The following is a 15,203-nucleotide window of genomic DNA, read 5'->3' on the forward strand; positions in this document are numbered from 1 at the left end:
CCCCCGCTTGGGCTTGGATCAGGACATCGGAGGAGCTCTTCAGGACGGATCGGTGAACCTGGCAGGGTGAAAATAAGGTAGGAAGATCTTCAGGGGCTTAGTGTTAGGTTTATTTAAGGGGGGTTTGGGTTAGATTAGGGGTATGTGGGTGGTGGGTTGTAATGTTGGGGGGGGGATTGTATGTTTTTTTTTACAGGCAAAAGAGCTGAATTCTTTGGGGCATGCCCCGCAAAGGGCCCTGTTCAGGGCTGGTAAGGTAAAAGAGCTTTGAACCTTTGTAATTTAGAATAGGGTAGGGCATTTTTTTATTTTGGGGGGCTTTGTTATTTTATTAGGGGGCTTAGAGTAGGTGTAATTAGTTTAAAATTGTTGTAATATTTTTCTTATGTTTGTAAATATTTTTTTATTTTTTGTAACTTAGTTCTTTTTTATTTTTTGTACTTTAGCTAGTTTATTTAATTGTATTTATTTGTAGGAATTGTATTTAATTAATTTATTGATAGTGTAGTGTTAGGTTAATTGTAGGTAATTGTAGGTAGTTTATTTAATTAATTTATTGATAGTGTAGTGTTAGGTTAATTGTAGGTAATTGTAGGTAGTTTATTTAATTAATTTATTGATAGTGTAGTGTTAGGTTTAATTGTAACTTAGGTTAGGATTTATTTTACAGGTAAATTTGTAATTATTTTAACTATTTTAGCTATTAAATAGTTCTTAACTATTTAATAGCTATTGTACCTGGTTAAAATAAATACAAAGTTACCTGTAAAATAAATATAAATCCTAAAATAGCTATAATATAATTATAATTTATATTGTATCTATATTAGGATTTATTTTACAGGTAAGTATTTATCTTTAAATAGGAATAATTTATTTAATAAGAGTTAATTAATTTCGTTAGATGTAAATTATATTTAACTTAGGGGGGTGTTAGTGTTAGGGTTAGACTTAGCTTTAAGGGTTAATACAGTTATTAGAATAGCGGTGAGCTCCGGTCGGCAGATTAGGGGTTAATAAGTGTAGGCAGGTGGAGGCGACGTTGTGGGGGGCAGATTAGGGGTTAATAAATATAATATAGGGGTCGGCGCTGTTAGGGGCAGCAGATTAGGGGTACATAAGGATAACATAGGTGGCGGTCGGCAGATTAGGGGTTAAAAAAATGTATTTGAGTGTCGGCGATGTGGGGGGACCTCGGTTTAGGGGTACATAGGTAGTTTATGGGTGTTAGTGTACTTTAGAGTACAGTAGTTAAGAGCTTTATAAACCGGCGTTAGCCCAGAAAGCTCTTAACTACTGACTTTTTTCCTGCGGCTGGAGTTTTGTCGTTAGATGTCTAACGCTCACTTCAGAAACGACTCTAAATACCGGAGTTATAAAGATCCCATTGAAAAGATAGGATACGCAATTGACGTAAGGGGATCTGCGGTATGGAAAAGTCGCGGCTGAAAAGTGAGCGTTAGACCCTATTTTGAGTGACTCCAAATACCGGCGGTAGCCTAAAACCAGCGTTAGGAGCCTCTAACGCTGGTTTTCACGGCTAACGCCAAACTCCAAATCTAGGCCTAAGGAAGCAATTCAGAGATATTTTTGGTGGCCTAAGATGACAGATGCCATTCAACAGTACATAGTATCATGTACAGTCTGTGCTAGAAATAAAACTCAGAAACTAAAGCCCATTGGACTACTCACACCTTTACCAATTCCGGATATTCCTTGGACAATAATTTCAATGGATTTTATAGTGGAATTGCCAGTATCTCAAAACCATAACACCATTATGGTGGTGGTCGACCATCTCACGAAATTAGCACATTTTGTTCCACTACCGTCTTTGCCATCTGCAACTGACACCACAGACGCATTCATAAAACATATAGTACGTCTCCATGGAAACCCTCAATCCATCATAACAGACCGAGGGACTCAGTTCACTTCACATTTTTGGAAAGCTTTATGTTCAGTTCTACGTATACGACCTAGATTAACAACTTCTTACCATCCTCAGGCTAATGGTTTAACCGAACGAATTAACGGGATGTTAGAACAGTATCTTCGTTGCTATATAACACATTTGCAAGACAATTGGTACTCTCTTCTCCCTCTAGCTGAATATTCATACAACAACTCAATATCAGCCTCGACTAAAGTCAGTCCATTCTATGCTACCTATGGTTACCACCCACAAAGCATTCCACTTTCGCGTATAGGTTCTACTTCACCAGCAGCCACTTCATATCTCATCAATCTCCAGGACTCTCTTATCTTACTAAAGGAACATCTACAGGTTGCCAAAGCCTCGCAGAAACATTACTACGATTTAAGACACAGAGATAGTCCGAATTACAAATTAGGTGATTTGGTATGGCTATCCACGAAATATCTGAAATTATCTGTTCCTTCAAGGAAGTTGGCTAACCAATACATTGGCCCCTTTCCTATAAAGAAGATACTCAATCCAACCTCTGTGACCCTACAACTGCCACCTAGATACAAGGTGCATCCCACGTTTCATGTGTCTTTGCTGAAACCATATACATCCAGCACCTTTAGGGGCAGGCCGAAAGAACCACCTCCGCCCATTCACTTGAATGACCATGACGAATTTGAGTTGGATTCTATACTCGACTCCCGTATGTACCGTGGTCATTTGGAGTACCTCATCCGTTGGAAGGGCTACGGTCCTGAGGAGGATTCCTGGGTACCCAGGTCTCATGTTCATGCTACCCGTCTCTTGGATGCTTTCCATAGGCATTATCCTGCTAAGCCTGCATCCTCGGAGCGGATGCTTTGAGGGGGGGATCTGTAATGTCCCTTTAAGACATTCCACTTCCACCTTTTCACCTGCCTATAAAACCTCACTTCCTGAGATCTACTTTGCTTGATTATTTTGTTTGTTCTGATTGGAATACTTCACAGAAATCAAGTCACTCCTGCTATCATCTCAAACTGAGTGATATTGAACTTTTGCTTATTTGAATTTAACCCTCAAAAAGGAACTTTCTAACTAATTGCTGCTTTCTACTAAAGACACTTAATCTGCACAGCCATCTGAATCCATTTCATAGATTGCCTGTCAGTCTCTCTCCTAAAGTGTAGCTCCACCACAGTATTACAGAGGATTTTCTCACATCTCCAGCTGCAGCTGATTCATTCACCTGCTTCGCTAGGACTTCAACTCACCTTCCTTCCGGAAGCTACAGAACAATCTCTCAGCCTGACCAGTACTGCAACTAGCCACTCAACTCTCAGGAAGAACTCCGGTCTCACTCCGCCATTACAGCGTCCCATGCTGCAAGGGAAAGCCAAGCACAGGCTACCACAAGTATAACTCTGCTAATCAGATTCTCTCAAGTTGTTTCTAGTTCATATTATCAACCGTACTTACTCAGTCTTTATATTAACAATTAATCTTATGCTAAAGAACTCTATCTTTGATCTAGCTATCCATATTTGCCTCAGTGAATTTATCAGACTTGCACACTTGTTTGTCTGACTAGAATCATATTTGTCTAGCAGCATTTCCTGTGAGTTCACTCTTAGCAAAACGCTTGAAGCATATTGCCAGGTTATAATTTGTATCTCTTGGCGTTTGCAACTAGCAACACACTACAATTCTAAAAGATACAATTTATCTTACAAATGTCCAAGTTTGATTCAATTCCTGTTCCCACTTAGTCATAAAATAACTTTTCTTATTGCCAGTTCCCTCACTAAATGCCGGATACAATAGAGCAATCAGTCCCCTCCTCTAGTTTTTTGCTAGACATATTGTCTCTAATGTAGTATTATTTGGGGGTATGTTGGGTCCCATTATTTCTCTTATCCTAGATGTAAGTTGTAGATAGTGGTACCATTCGTTTTGTTCAGGGGTTCCCTGCGAACATGTATTCCCAGTTGACCCTGTCAAATGCCTTCTCTGCGTCTAAAGCTAGAAACAGAGAAGGCACTCTCTTTACCATCGCATAGTTGACTAGGTCAATCACTTTTCGTGTATTTTCCGGCGCTTCTCTCTGGGAGAGGAAGCCTACTTGATCTGTATGTATCAAATTTCTAATGGACACAGCTAAACGGTTTGCTAGAATTTTGGTGAACAGTTTCAGATCTTGATTAATCAAGGATATTGGGCGGTAATTCTGACAGTATTGTGTATTCTTTCCTGCTTTCGGAATGACTGTCACCCTCACAGTCAACAGATCCAGAGGAATCTCAACTCCCTGTAAAATATTATTATATAATTTCACCAAAAGGGGTGCTATTGATATTCGTAAATCTTTATAGAAAGAGCCCGGAAAGCCATCTGGGCCCGGAGCTTTATTCCTTTTCAAATCTCGAATGGCCATTAAGACTTCTTGTGTCGTGATGGGGGCATTTAAGGAACTCAACTCTTCTTCTGAAACTGTGTTCAGTCTGCTATTCCCTAAGAAAGCGTCTAATTCACTCCTCTTATTAGTTCCTACTTTGATGCTGGGTAAATTATAAAGCTGAGTGTAGAATTTGGCAAATTCATTGGCTATTTGGAGAGGATAGTTAGTTACTCGGCCATTAGCCCCTTGAATCTGAGGAATAGTGGAGGCCCTAGTGATTTCTTTTAGCTTATTCGCCAGCATCTTATCTGGCTTATTGCTATAAATATAGTATCTGGTATCCACTAATTTAATTGATTGGATCGCCTCTCTGTCTAATAGTTGATTTAATTCCTCATTTTTGCTATTTAACAGTTTCACTAGTTTATTTTGCTTTTTTTAGCTAATTGTTCTCTTATTGTCTCAATTTCCTTCCTTAGTGTTTCTATAGTGGAATTGTGTGCTTTTCTAATTCTGCTTGCCTCCTCTATCAGCATCCCTCGTAGGGAAGCTTTAAGTGCACTCCAAACAAAGTTTGGATTGGATGTGGTCCCTTCGTTTATAGTTGTAAACTCGCTAATGTGTTTCTGTATTTTTTTAACTAGAATGTCATTTTGAAGTAGGCTCGGGTGTAGAGACCAGGACCTAGTTCTATGCATATTAACCATCCCCTCAAACTCCACCACCACCATGTCATGTTAAGTATTTATTTTTATTTTTTGGGGTGGTTTTTTTTTCTTCAGATTATGGTTTGGGCTTTTGAAAAAGAGCTAAAGACCCTTTTTAAGGGCAATGAAAAAGAGCTGAATGCCCTTTAAGGGCAATGGGTAGCTTAGGTTTTTTTTTATTTTGGGGGGTTGGTTGGGTGGTGGGTTTTACTTTGTATTTTTTTACAGGTAAAAGAGCTGTTTAACTTAGCGCAATGCCTTACAAAAAAAAACCTTTAAGGGCTATTGGTAGTTTATTGTAGGATAAGGGGTGTTTTTATTTTGGGGGGGCTTTTTTATTTTTATAGGGCTATTAGATTAGGTGTAATTGTTTTTATTTTTGAAAATTTTGTTTTATTATTTTTTGTAAGCTTAGTGTTTTTTATTTTTCATAATTTAGTGTTTATTATTTTTTGTAATTTAAAATTTTTTAATTTTTCTCGTAGTGTTAGTTTTTTTTAAATTTGTAATTTAGATTTTTTAATTGGTAGTATTTTTTATTTTATTAGAATAGTAAGGTTAGATTAATTTATACTTTAATGTTAGGTTTATTTTTATTTCATAGGTAAGTTTTTATTTATTTAAATATAGTTATATTGTAATTTTAATTTAAAGTTAGGGGGTGTTTAGGGGCTAATAGTTTAATTTAGTGTTTTGTGATGTGGGGGGGCCAGCGGTTTAGGGGTTTATAGGTTTATTTAGTTGCAGAGATGTGGGAGGCCGGAGGTTTAGGGTTAATGACTTTATTATAGTGTCGGCGATGTCGGGGAGCAGCGGAAAAGGGGTTAATAGCTTTATTATAGTGGCGGTGATGTTGGGGAGCGGAGGAATAGGAGTTAATCATTTTTATTAGTGTTGGTGATGTCGGGAGTGGCAAATTAGGGGTTAATAAATGTATTTAATTGGCTCAATGTGGGTGGGGGGCAGATTAGGTTAATAGGTTTAACATAGTGTTTGCGATGCGGGAGGGTGGTGGTTTAGGGGTTAATAGGTAGCTTATGGGTGTTAGTGTACTTTGTAACACTTTAGTTATAAGTTTTGTGAAACATTTTTTTTACGCAATATCCATAACTACTGCTCTCAGATGGCGGTATTGATCGTGTCAGTATAGGCTGTAACGCAAGCATTTTAGCCTCACCGCACAACCTGTAATACTGGCGCAAAAACGTAATTTTTTAAGTGCGGAATGGATGTTGCGTTACAGGCTAAAATGCTTGCAGTATAGCTATACCGACACAACTAGCAATAGCTGCGCTTACGCTAAAATTGCCATTTTTTCAGCGTTAAAAGACGTAACGCAAAACTCGTAATCTACCTGTTGGTGAATTGAACCATTCCAGTTATGAACAAGTACAAGTTATTCAGGAAACATAAAAATACCCAGTGGACATTACCCCATATGGTTCACTATAAGCCAGGTGGGACCTCAGGTGTGACAGGGTGGCATCTGACAGAGGTGACACAAATATGTTATGGCTAATAAGATTAATTAGTCTCATATGTCTATCACCTAGGTACCAGCAAGCTCTCATTTAGTAATCTGGGACACAGCTGACCATGATATGTTATAGACTGTAGTGGATGGCGAGTTGGGGAAGCATAATTTCATTCTCAGACTCAGGCAGCGCCATGTCTTGTGCCGGCTCTGTGTATTACATATTGTGAGCTATCTTTTTATTAATAAACTATTTGATGCTCTGTATCGCTGGTCCGTTTGTGGTAGTGTACTGCTATAACTTGCTAATAGGCCATGTTGTGCTGTGGCCCTCACTATATATCTCAGGAGCTTTGTGTTGTGTATCACATAACTGTTTGCAGGGGGAGGTAGGTACATGGCAGGGAATGGGTTTGCAATAGTCAGGCATTTACATAGCAGTGGGTTGAGCAGCTTAATGGCAGATTGTCACAATTGCTTGCCTATCAGTGGGTGGGTCTCAGATTTAACAGTGATAAGCTCTTACCTTACAGTAATTGGCTAATTGATAGTAGTGATGTGGTACTTACCTGGCAGTGAGTGAGGCAGGGACTCCACCAGCTGTAGTTGGTTGTCAAGAAGGTAGCAGCGCCCATTTACATACTTGTTCTGACCACAAGTTCTCTGCAGGGTCGGACCACAAGCCTGATGGAGAGGGGCAGAGGTAAGTGTCATATTACTGTTGTAAATAACATTATATGAGGGGAGAAGGGTACTTACAATAAGATTAGTGAGGTCACCCTGCACGGCCAAAGAAAGCCCAAGTGATATGTCAACATCATCTGCAGAGACTGATAAATGAAACCAAATAATTATATACATATAAACACACGTTATATTAAAAGATATAATCTCACATAACAATATAAAAACACACGCAACACTTTATTGCCTTGCAGGAACTAGAGCATACAACAACATCATATAATAACACACAGATATAATAACACACATAACAGTACAGAATCTATGGCATACAACAGTATACAACAGCATTATATAATAACACACAGATATAATAACACACATAACAGTACAGAATCTATGGCATACAACAGTATAAAACAGCACCATATAATAACACACAGATATAATAACACATATAACAGTACAGAATCTATAGCATACAACAGTATAAAACAGCACCATGTAATAACACACAGATATAATAACACATATGGCATACAACTGTATAAATCAGCACCATATAATAACACACAGATATAATAACACACATAACTGTACAGAATCTATAGCATAACACAGTATAAAACAGGACCATATAATAACATACAGATATAATAACACACGTAACAGTACAGAATCTATAGCATACAACAGTATAAAACAGCACCATATAATAACACACAGATATAATAACACACGTAACAGTACAGAATCTATAGCATACAACAGTATAAAACAGCACCATATAATAATATACAGATATAATAACACACGTAACAGTACAGAATCTATAGCATACAACAGTATAAACCAGCACCATATAATAACACACAGATATAATAACATACATAACAGTACAGAATCTATAGCATACAACAGTATAAAACAGCACCATGTAATAACACACAGATATAATAACACACGTAACCGTACAGAATCTATAGCATACAACAGCATAAAACAGCACCATATAATAACACACAGATATAATAACATACATAACAGTACAGAATCTATTGCATACAACAGTATAAAAGAGCACCATATAATAACACACAGATATAATAACACATATAACAGTACAGAATCTATAGCATACAACAGTATAAATCAGCACCATATAATAACACACAGATATAATAACACACGTAACCGTACAGAATCTATAGCATAACACAGTATAAAACAGGACCATGTAATAACATACAGATATAATAACACACATAACAGTACAGAATCTATAACATACAACAGTATAAAACAGCACCATATAATAACACACAGATATAATAACACACGTAACCGTACAGAATCTATAGCATACAACAGTATAAATCAGCACCATATAATAACACACAGATATAATAAAACATATAACAGTACAGAATCTATATCATACAACAGTATAAAACAGCACCATATAATAACACACAGGCATAATAACACAGATAACAGTACAGAGTCTATAGCATACAACAGTATAAAACAGCACCATATAATAACACACAGATATAATAACACACGTAACCGTACAGAATCTATAGTATACAACAGTATAAAACAGCACCATATAATAACACACAGATATAATAACACACATAACAGTACAGAATCTATAGCATACAACAGTATAAAACAGCACCATATAATAACACACAGGCATAATAAAACACATAACAGTACAGAATCTATAGTATACAACAGTATAAATCAGCACCATATAATAACACACAGATATAATAAAACACATAACAGTACAGAATCTATAGTATACAACAGTATAAAACAGCACCATATAATAACACACAGATATAATAAAACACATAACAGTACAGAGTCTATAGCATACAACAGTATAAAACAGCACCATATAATAACACACAGATATAATAACACACGTAACCGTACAGAATCTATAGTATACAACAGTATAAAACAGCACCATATAATAACACACAGGCATAATAAAACACATAACAGTACAGAGTCTATAGCATACAACAGTATAAAACAGCACCATATAATAACACACAGATATAATAAAACACATAACAGTACAGAATCTATAGTATACAACAGTATAAAACAGCACCATATAATAACACACAGATATAATAAAACACATAACAGTACAGAATCTATAGTATACAACAGTATAAAACAGCACCATATAATAACACACAACTATAATAACACACATAACAGTACAGAATCTATAGTATACAACAGTATAAATCAGCACCATATAATAACACACAACTATAATAACACACATAACAGTACAGAATCTATAGTATACAACAGTATAAAACAGCACCATATAATAACACACATAACATCTGAAGAAGAGGATGCTCTGCGTCGGATGTCTTCAAGATGGACCCACTGGAAGGATGAATGTAGAAGATGCTGTCTGGATGAAGACTTCTGCCCGTCTGGATGACCACTTCTGCCCGTCTGGACGACCACTTCTGCCGGCTTCGTTGAGGACATCATGCCGCTTGGATGAAGACTTCTCACGGTAAGTGAATCTTCGGGGGTTAGTGTTAGGTTTTTTTAAGGGTATATTGGGTGGGTTTATTTTTTAGGTTAGGGCTTTGGGCCTGCAATATAGCTAAATGATGACCGTTTAAGGGCAATGCCCATCCAAATGTCCTTTTCAGGGCAACGGGGAGCTAAGGTTTTTTTAGTTAGGCTTTTATTTGGGGGTTTGGTTGTGTGAGTGGTGGGTTTTACTGTTGGGGGGTTGTTTGTATTTTTTTTTTGCAGGTAAAAGAGCTGATTTCTTTTTGATAGGGCTCTTAGATTAGGTGTAATTAGTTTAAAGATCTTGTAATTTGTTTTGTATTTTCTGTAATTTAGTGTTTATTTTTTTGTGATCTAGCTAATTTAATTTAATTGTATTTAATGTAGGGAATTGATTTAATTGTAGTGTAGTGTTAGGTGTTAATGTAACTTAGGTGAGGTTTTATTTTACAGGTCAATTTGTATTTATTTTAGCTAGGTAGTTATTAAATAGTTAATAACTATTTAGTAACTATTCTAACTAGTTAAAATAAATACAAACTTGCCTGTAAAATAAAAATAAACCCTAAGATAGATACATTGTAACTATTAGTTATATTGTAGCTAGCTTAGGGTTTATTTTACAAGTAAGTATTTAGTTTTAAATAGGAATAATTTAGTTAATGTTAGGAATTTTCTTTAGATTTATTTTAATTATATTTAAGTTAGGGGGTGTTAGGGTTAGGGTTAGACTTAGGTTTCGGGCTTAATAAATTTAGAATAGTGGCGGCGACATTGGGGGCAGCAGATTAGGGGTTAATAAATGTAGGTAGGTTGCGGTGACATTGGGGGAGGGAGATTAGGGGTTAATAAATATATATATATATATTTTTTTTAGAAAAACGCGGATGGAAATTTTGCTAGTTAAATTTGTTGTGTTGTAAAGGTTAATTCTATAATATCATAACAAAAAATAGAATAACAACTTTAACAGTATATGTGGTGTAGACCCATTGAATAATTATAATAAACAAAAAGAAAGGTTAAGGTGCTTTTTAATAAAAGTCACCTTTAAAAGACCATATAATAACACACATATATAATAACACATAACAGTACATAATCTATAGCATATTACAGTATACAACTATACCATATAATAACACACATAACAGTACAGAATCTATAGCATATAACAGTATACAACATCACCATATAATAACACACAGATATAATAACACACATAACAGTACATAATCTACAGCATACAACAGTATAAAACAGAATCATATACAAACACACATATATAATAACACACATAACAGTACATAATCTAAAGCATACAACAGTATAAACAGCACCATATAATAACACACAAATATACTAACACACATAACAGTACAGAATCTATAGCATACAACAGTATAAAACTATATCATTTAATAACACACAGATATAACACACATAACAGTACAGAATCTATAGCATACAACAGTATAAGACAGCACCATATAATAACACACAGATATAATAGCACACATAACAGTACAGAATCTATAGCATACAACAGTATACAACAGCACTATATAATAACACACAGATATAACACACATAACAATACAGAATCTATAACATACAACCGTATAAAACAGCATCATATAATAACACCTAGATATAAAAACACACATAACAGTACAGAATCTATAGCATACCACCGTATAAAACAGCAACATATAATAACACACAGATATAACACACAGAACAGTACAAAATCTATAGCATATAACAAAATACAACAGCACCATATATAAACACACAGATATAATAACACACATAACAGTACAGAATCTATAGCATATAACAGTATAAAACAGCACCATATAATAACATACAGATATAATAACACACATAGCAGTACAGAATCTATAGCATACAACAGTATAAATCAGCACCATATAATAACACACAGATATAATAACACATAACAGTACAGAATCTATAGCATACAACAGTATAAAACTACACCATATAAAAACACACAGATATAGTAACACACATAACAGTACAGAATCTATAGCATACAACAGTATAAAACTACACCATATAATAACACACAGATATAATAACACACATAACAGTACAGAATCTAAAGCATATAACAGTATACAACAGCACCATATATAAACACACAGATATAATAACACACATAATAGTACAGAATCTATAGCATACAACAGTATAAAACAGCACCATATAATAACACACATAACAGTACAGAATATATAGCATACAGCAGTATACAACAACATATAATAATCCACAGATTTAATAACATACATAACAGTACAGAATCTATAGCATACAACAGTATAAAATAGCATCATGTAATAACACACAGGCATAATACAATAACACACATAACAGTACAGAATTTATAGCATACAACAGTATTAAACTACACCATATAAAAACACACAGATATAACACATATAACAGTACAGAATCTATAGCATACAACAGTATAAGACAGCACCATATAATAACACGCAGATATAATAGTACAGAATCTATATCATACAACAGTATAAGACAGCACCATATAATAACACACATATATAATAACACACATAACAGTACAGAATCTATAGCATACAACCGTATAAAACAGCATTATATAATAACACCTAGATATAAAAACACACATAACAGTACAGAATCTATAGCATACCACCATTTAAAACAGCAACATATAATAACACACAGATATAACACGCAGAACAGTACAGAATCTATAGCATACAACAGTATAAAACAGCACCATATAATAACACACATATATAAGAACACACATAACAGTACATAATCTATAGCAAACAACAGTATAAAACAGCACTATATAATAACACACATATATAATAATATACATAACAGTACAGAATATAAAGCATACAACAGTATAAAACAGCACCATATAATAACACACAGATATAATAACACACATAACAGTACATAATCTATATCATACAACAGTATAAAACAGCACCATATAATAACACACAGATATAATTACACACATAACAGTACAGAATCTATAGCATACAACAGTATACAACAGTGCCATATAATAACACACAGATATAATAACACACATGACAGTACAGAATCTATAGCATACAACAGTATACAACAGCATCATATAATAACACACAGATATAATAACACACATAACAGTATAGAATCTATAGCATACAACAGTATACAACAGTGCCATATAATAACACACAGATATAATAACACAGATAACAGTACAGAATCTATAGCATACAACAGTATAAAACAGCACCATATAATAACACACAGATATAATAACACACTTAAAAGTACAGAATCTATAGCATACAACAGTATACAACAGCACCATATAACACACATAACAGTACAGAATCTATAGCATACAACAGTATACAACAGCACCATATAATAACACACATAACAGTACAGAATCTATAGCATACAACTGTATACAACAGTGCCATATAATAACACAGATAACAGTACAGAATCTATAGCATACAACAGTATAAAACAGCACCATATAATAACACACAGATATAATAACACACATAACAGTACATAATCTATAGCATACAACAGTATAAAAGAGCACCATATAATAACATACAGATATAATAACACACATAACAGTACAGAATCTATAGCATAGAACAGTATAAAACAGCACCATGTGATAACATACAGATATAATAACACACATAACAGTACAGAATCTATATCATACAACAGTATAAATCAGCACTATATAATAACACACATATATAATTACACACATAACAGTACAGAATCTATAGCATACAACAGTATAAAACAGCACCATATAATAACATACAGATATAATAACACACATAACAGTACAGAATCTATAGCATACAACAGTATAAATCAGCACCATATAATAACACAAAAATATAATAACACACATAACAGTACAGAATCTATAGCATACAACAGTATAAATCAGCACCATATAATAACACACAGATATAATTACACACATAACAGTACATAATCTATAGCATACAACAGTATAAATCAGCACCATATAATAACACACAGATATAATAACACACATAACAGTAGAGAATCTATAGCATACAACAGTATAAATCAGCACCATATAATAACACACAGATATAATAAAACACATAACAGTACAGAATCTATAGCATACAACAGTATAAAACAGCACCATGTAGTAACATAGAGATATAATAACACACATAACAGTACAGAACCTATATCATACAACAGTATAAATCAGCACCATATAATAACACACAGATATAATTACACACATAACAGTACAGAATATATAGCACACAACAGTATAAAACAGCACCATATAATAACATACAGATATAATAACACACATAACAGTACAGAATCTATAGCATACAACAGTAAAAATCAGCACCATATAATAACACACAAATATACTAACACACATAACAGTACAGAATCTAAAGCATACAACAGTATAAATCAGCACCATATAATAACACACAGATATAATTACACACATAACAGTACAGAATCTATAGCATACAACAGTATAAATCAGCACCATATAATAACACACAGATATAATAAAACACATAACAGTACAGAATCTATAGCATACAACAGTATAAAACAGCACCATGTAATAACACACAGATATAATAAAACACATAGCAGTACAGAATCTATAGCATACAACAGTATAAAACAGCACCATGTAATAACATACAGATATAATAAAACACATAACCGTACAGAATCTATAGCATACAATCGTATAAAACAGCACCATATAATAACACTCAACTATAATAACACACATAACAGTACAGAATCTATAGCATACAATCGTATAAAACAGCACCATATAATAACACACAACTATAATAACACACATAACAGTACAGAATCTATTGCATACAATCGTATAAAACAGCACCGTATAATAACACACAACTATAATAAAACACATAACAGTACAGAATCTATAGCATACAATCGTATAAAACAGCACCATATAATAACACACAGATATAATAACACACGTAACCGTACAGAATCTATATCATACAACAGTATAAAACAGCACCATATAATAACACACAGGCATAATAACACAGATAACAGTACAGAGTCTATAGCATACAACAGTATACAACAGTGCCATATAATAACACACAGATATAATAAGACACGTAACCGTACAGAATCTATATCATACAACAGTATAAAACAGCACCATATAATAACACACAGGCATAATAACACAGATAACAGTACAGAATCTATAGCATACAACAGTATAAATCAGCACCATATAATAACACACAACTATAATAACACACATAACAGTACAGAATCTATAGCATACAACAGTATAAATCAGCACCATATAATAACACACAA

At 34.2% G+C, this 15,203-nt stretch overlaps 1 protein-coding gene across 1 annotated transcript in view; it reads right to left on the bottom strand.

Annotated features, from left to right (window-relative positions):
• LOC128642148 (integrin alpha-M) overlaps window positions 1-15,203 on the bottom strand; it is a 592,220-nt gene that overhangs the window by 457,510 nt on the left and 119,507 nt on the right. Inside the window, exons 4-5 of the mRNA XM_053694828.1 lie at window positions 7,248-7,318; window positions 7,058-7,172 (exon numbers count right to left, since the gene is read on the bottom strand). Of these exons, the coding sequence (XP_053550803.1) occupies window positions 7,058-7,172; window positions 7,248-7,318 (186 nt within the window). The remainder of the gene's footprint in view (window positions 1-7,057; window positions 7,173-7,247; window positions 7,319-15,203) is intronic.

Source organism: Bombina bombina, chromosome 11 (assembly GCF_027579735.1).
Source record: "Bombina bombina isolate aBomBom1 chromosome 11, aBomBom1.pri, whole genome shotgun sequence".
Taxonomy (NCBI): Eukaryota; Metazoa; Chordata; class Amphibia; order Anura; family Bombinatoridae; genus Bombina; species Bombina bombina.